This window comes from Poecilia reticulata, linkage group LG2 (assembly GCF_000633615.1).
Source record: "Poecilia reticulata strain Guanapo linkage group LG2, Guppy_female_1.0+MT, whole genome shotgun sequence".
In the NCBI taxonomy this organism is placed as follows: Eukaryota; Metazoa; Chordata; class Actinopteri; order Cyprinodontiformes; family Poeciliidae; genus Poecilia; species Poecilia reticulata.
Window position 1 is genome coordinate 24,913,434 of NC_024332.1, and position 4,120 is coordinate 24,917,553.

At 37.4% G+C, this 4,120-nt stretch overlaps 2 protein-coding genes across 9 annotated transcripts in view; one reads left to right on the top strand and one right to left on the bottom strand.

Annotated features, from left to right (window-relative positions):
• The window catches only part of htr2aa (5-hydroxytryptamine (serotonin) receptor 2A, genome duplicate a), a 125,844-nt gene that overhangs the window by 20,974 nt on the left and 100,750 nt on the right, over positions 1 to 4,120 (top strand). The window lies entirely within an intron of this gene.
• The window catches only part of LOC103481467 (dehydrogenase/reductase SDR family member 13-like), a 21,762-nt gene continuing 17,675 nt past the window's right edge, over positions 34 to 4,120 (bottom strand). The window contains exons 4-5 of the mRNA XM_008436939.2: positions 3,032 to 3,358; positions 34 to 743 (exon numbers count right to left, since the gene is read on the bottom strand). Of these exons, the coding sequence (XP_008435161.1) occupies positions 487 to 743; positions 3,032 to 3,358 (584 nt within the window). The 3' untranslated portion in view covers positions 34 to 486. The remainder of the gene's footprint in view (positions 744 to 3,031; positions 3,359 to 4,120) is intronic.

Sequence of the window (4,120 nt, forward strand, 5' to 3'; positions counted from 1 at the left end):
TCCGTTCATCATCAACTTATAGATATAGACAGGTTGATCCAAAGCATTTATCTGTACTCTTCCAAAGTCAGTAGTCCCAAAATAATTATTGATATCTATACGTCCTCTTAATAATACAAGGCTCATTCAGCAGTGTACACATGTGCAGATAATGCGTTAGTTGCAAGATGTGACATATTAATTCCATACTTGTCTCCCATTAGCTGCTTATATTGCTGTATATATAAAGTTGCCCTATTGTGGAAAATGGGTTGTTGATGTTCTCTTATGTATCSATGTCTTAATAAACTCATACTTTCACCTTTGCTTATACAAAAGAGTGAATTCTGCGATTTGCCAGTATGAAAGGCCTCAAGAATTGTAAGTTAAACTGAGTTAAACAAGATATCTTGCAAGGAGCACATGTCAATAACAGCATATTTATACTCTTTAAGAAATAATGGATTTTATTTGAACAACTTTAGTTAAGGACRATTAAAATACACGTTAGATGCCACAGAACCTCTCGCTGATCTCCCACAGCTTCTTTGAGGCAGCATCGTCTCTGGCCTTGGCGAAGACGTTTTTCGCGGTGCAGTTGGAGAAGTAGCGCCCATTGAGGTGTTCAATGCCCTCCTGCAGGGCGCAGTGCAGCGTGGTTTGGCTTCCCTGGAGTGGGGTCTTGAAGAAAAACATTCCAAGGTTCGATATAATCATCTGAACGGTCGAGTCTGCGTTCCTGATCAGCTCAGTCTTGATGCCCCCTATGAGAACACAAAGTCTTTTGTGGTTACCTGGTCTTTCAAAGTAAACAACTGAGGTTGTTCTTTGTTGATTCCTGTATGGCTTAAAATTGTACAGTCATGTTCTACAACATGTAATTTGAAGCACTTTTGTTTCTTAGTACTGGACAGCAGTGGAAATCATTCAAGTAAGTAAGAAACGATTAACTTGAGGCAAGACAAAATCTGCAAAATGAACATGTTTTGTTTAGAAGGATAGTCAAAACGACAGCTGTGGCAACAAGTCGATGACTTTTCCAATTCGTTGCCACAACTTTATGGTATAAATATATATTTAACTATTTTATTACAAATGAAGTATTTATTTTAAAAACTGAAAAACCTGAGACGTAGCAGTTTTTTTTTTTTTTTACATTCCTTTCATTAAAAATAAAAATCTACATGTACCACTGGTACTAAACTCTACTCTAGGGAGTTGGTCCACTACATTGTGAATGTCACTTATCAAATATAAAACAGTCAAGTCGGGGAAGTAGGCACATTGCTAAGCTGATGCTACTATTATTATTCTTCTGAATGAGTTTAATACAGATGTATTCCACATCCTACATGTCCACAAGCCAGGACATGAATTTTGGACGTGTGTGATTTTATTTTGGATTTAGTTTAGTTTCCCTTTTCTTTTTATTCTTCAACTTGCTCCAATGCTGCCAAATGACTTCCCTTTTCAGCTTTCTAGACTGACAGAGTTCAACACCGACTGACATTTGGAATTATTCACTTTATTCACTTTGACAGAAACCCCAGTTCCAAAATCCTGAGAGTTCAACTTAGTTTCATTAGACTGCAAAACATTTTTAGCTAAAGTTTGAGGAGATTTTAATCTGACCTGCATGTTTTCCATGACGAAAAAAACGATTCTATCCTATAAATGTATTTGTCTAAACGTGTGAAAATAACAGACTGCTGTTGGATGTTGAATGCAATTTGTATGTCTTGGCAATCTCATTATCCAGTTTCTATCTCGTCCTCTTAACAATCCCAGAGATTTTTTTTTCAACTTCACCAACTTACCACACCGTCCCAAATTATTATTTTCTGTTCCAAGGCATCTCTAAATTACAGTGAAGTTTTCTATCTTTCTCCATTGATAACTTTTGTACAGTGAGATACTTTCAGTCCTTCGAATCACTTCACAAATGGTGGGGTTTCCAATGGCAAACATTARCTGGATTTTATTTACAAATGTTCTTAAATGTGCTTTTTTACATTCTGCTAATGTAAAAAAACACACACAATTTTGCAATTAAATTTTTTCCGTTAAATAAGAAATACAATTAAAATCATGATCTTTTCAAATGGTGGTACGGCTAGGTCACATTCATCCGACCTGAACGTCGGTGATACTCAACAAATGTCCATATTCTGCATACTGATACGCCCAAGAGGACAAAACAACAACCCTGGTGTATGATAATGAGGATTAAGTTGTTAACATGCTGGTGACAACTTCAAAATCGTAAGCTATGCTGAACCATTAGCATCTACGTTTACTTCTACAAACACTGAGCACTACTTCTTCCTTCTTATGGCGGTTGAGCACGTTCTCTGTGTGTGACGTTATTGCGCCCCCTTACTGTGCATGTGGGACACTTTCAGGTCGTTTAGAGTTCACACTGAAGATCATTTACAAATCACRTATATTTTGGAATATGAATGACCACGACAAACAAATCTAATTTCACAAAAKACCATATTTGGGTCACTTCAGGCTGCAGTGTGAACATAACCTTTGAGATCTACCGTTTGTGGTAAACACAAACCACTTGCATTGGTTCTTACCTGGATGGAGGGAGTAGCAAGTGACCTTGGTTCCCTTCAGTCTCTTGGCCAGCTCGTGGGTGAAGAGAACGTTGCACAGCTTACTGTCGCCGTAAATTCTGAAGCTGTCCCACNTGTTAACATGCTGGTGACAACTTCAAAATCGTAAGCTATGCTGAACCATTAGCATCTACGTTTACTTCTACAAACACTGAGCACTACTTCTTCCTTCTTATGGCGGTTGAGCACGTTCTCTGTGTGTGACGTTATTGCGCCCCCTTACTGTGCATGTGGGACACTTTCAGGTCGTTTAGAGTTCACACTGAAGATCATTTACAAATCACRTATATTTTGGAATATGAATGACCACGACAAACAAATCTAATTTCACAAAAKACCATATTTGGGTCACTTCAGGCTGCAGTGTGAACATAACCTTTGAGATCTACCGTTTGTGGTAAACACAAACCACTTGCATTGGTTCTTACCTGGATGGAGGGAGTAGCAAGTGACCTTGGTTCCCTTCAGTCTCTTGGCCAGCTCGTGGGTGAAGAGAACGTTGCACAGCTTACTGTCGCCGTAAATTCTGAAGCTGTCCCACRTAGACGTCCCTTTCTGCAAAGCTTTGTGCGTGTTCAGACAGTCAAAGTCGACTGTTCCCCAGTTGTGYGCCGTAGACGACACATTCACCACCCTGCTTGGTCCGCACTCCTTCAGCCGCTCCAGTAACAAGTTGGTTAACAGGAAGTGACCGAGATGGTTGACGCCAAACATCATCCCAAACCCGTCCTCTGTTCGGCCCATCAAGTAGAGACCTACGACAAACCACGTTGATATTTAATATTGTCATTTTTTGATGGAACCAAACAAAGTAACGTGTAATTATGAAAAATGATGGGATGGGAATACACAGTTTTAAAATTTTGATGAAAGATGAAAAAAATCTCAATTATGCTCTGGATTTAAGTTCAACTCCTTTTATGTTTTCTGTGATGTCCACGTTGCTTGTGGCAAATTTGAAATGATACTTTTTATTGCCTGTTTTTAATTAATTTTTAATAATTCCACTGTTTCATTTCTTTTCAATTAGAGTCATATTTGTTGAATGCATAACACAAAATTTGTCCCATAAAAATATTATTATTTCTGTGGATCGTTGCAGGTCTCTTGGATACTTCCATATRAGAAGAATTTATTTACTTCATTGATAATTTACTAATTACTGCATTTATTCTTTAGTCTGCCATACGCCTAGAAATACCAAAATACCCCAAAAAGTAATTARGTAGACACTCACCTGCAGTTTCTGTTAAAGTTTCATAAGATTTAAATTCAAAGAAACTGATGATGCCTTACTTTTTTTGTTACTTATATAAATTATTGTCATTTTGGTTCTTAAAAAAACAGAAATTCCACCTAACTTTATATTTTGGTTCATTCCCTCTGATGATGCAATTTTTWAATATTCAAGGATTGATAATTTGATCAGTTACTCAGTAACTAAACTTTTTAACAAATACGTTTTACCTTTACTTGAGTAAAAATATGTTGCTACAAATTTCTGGTGCTCTACCCAG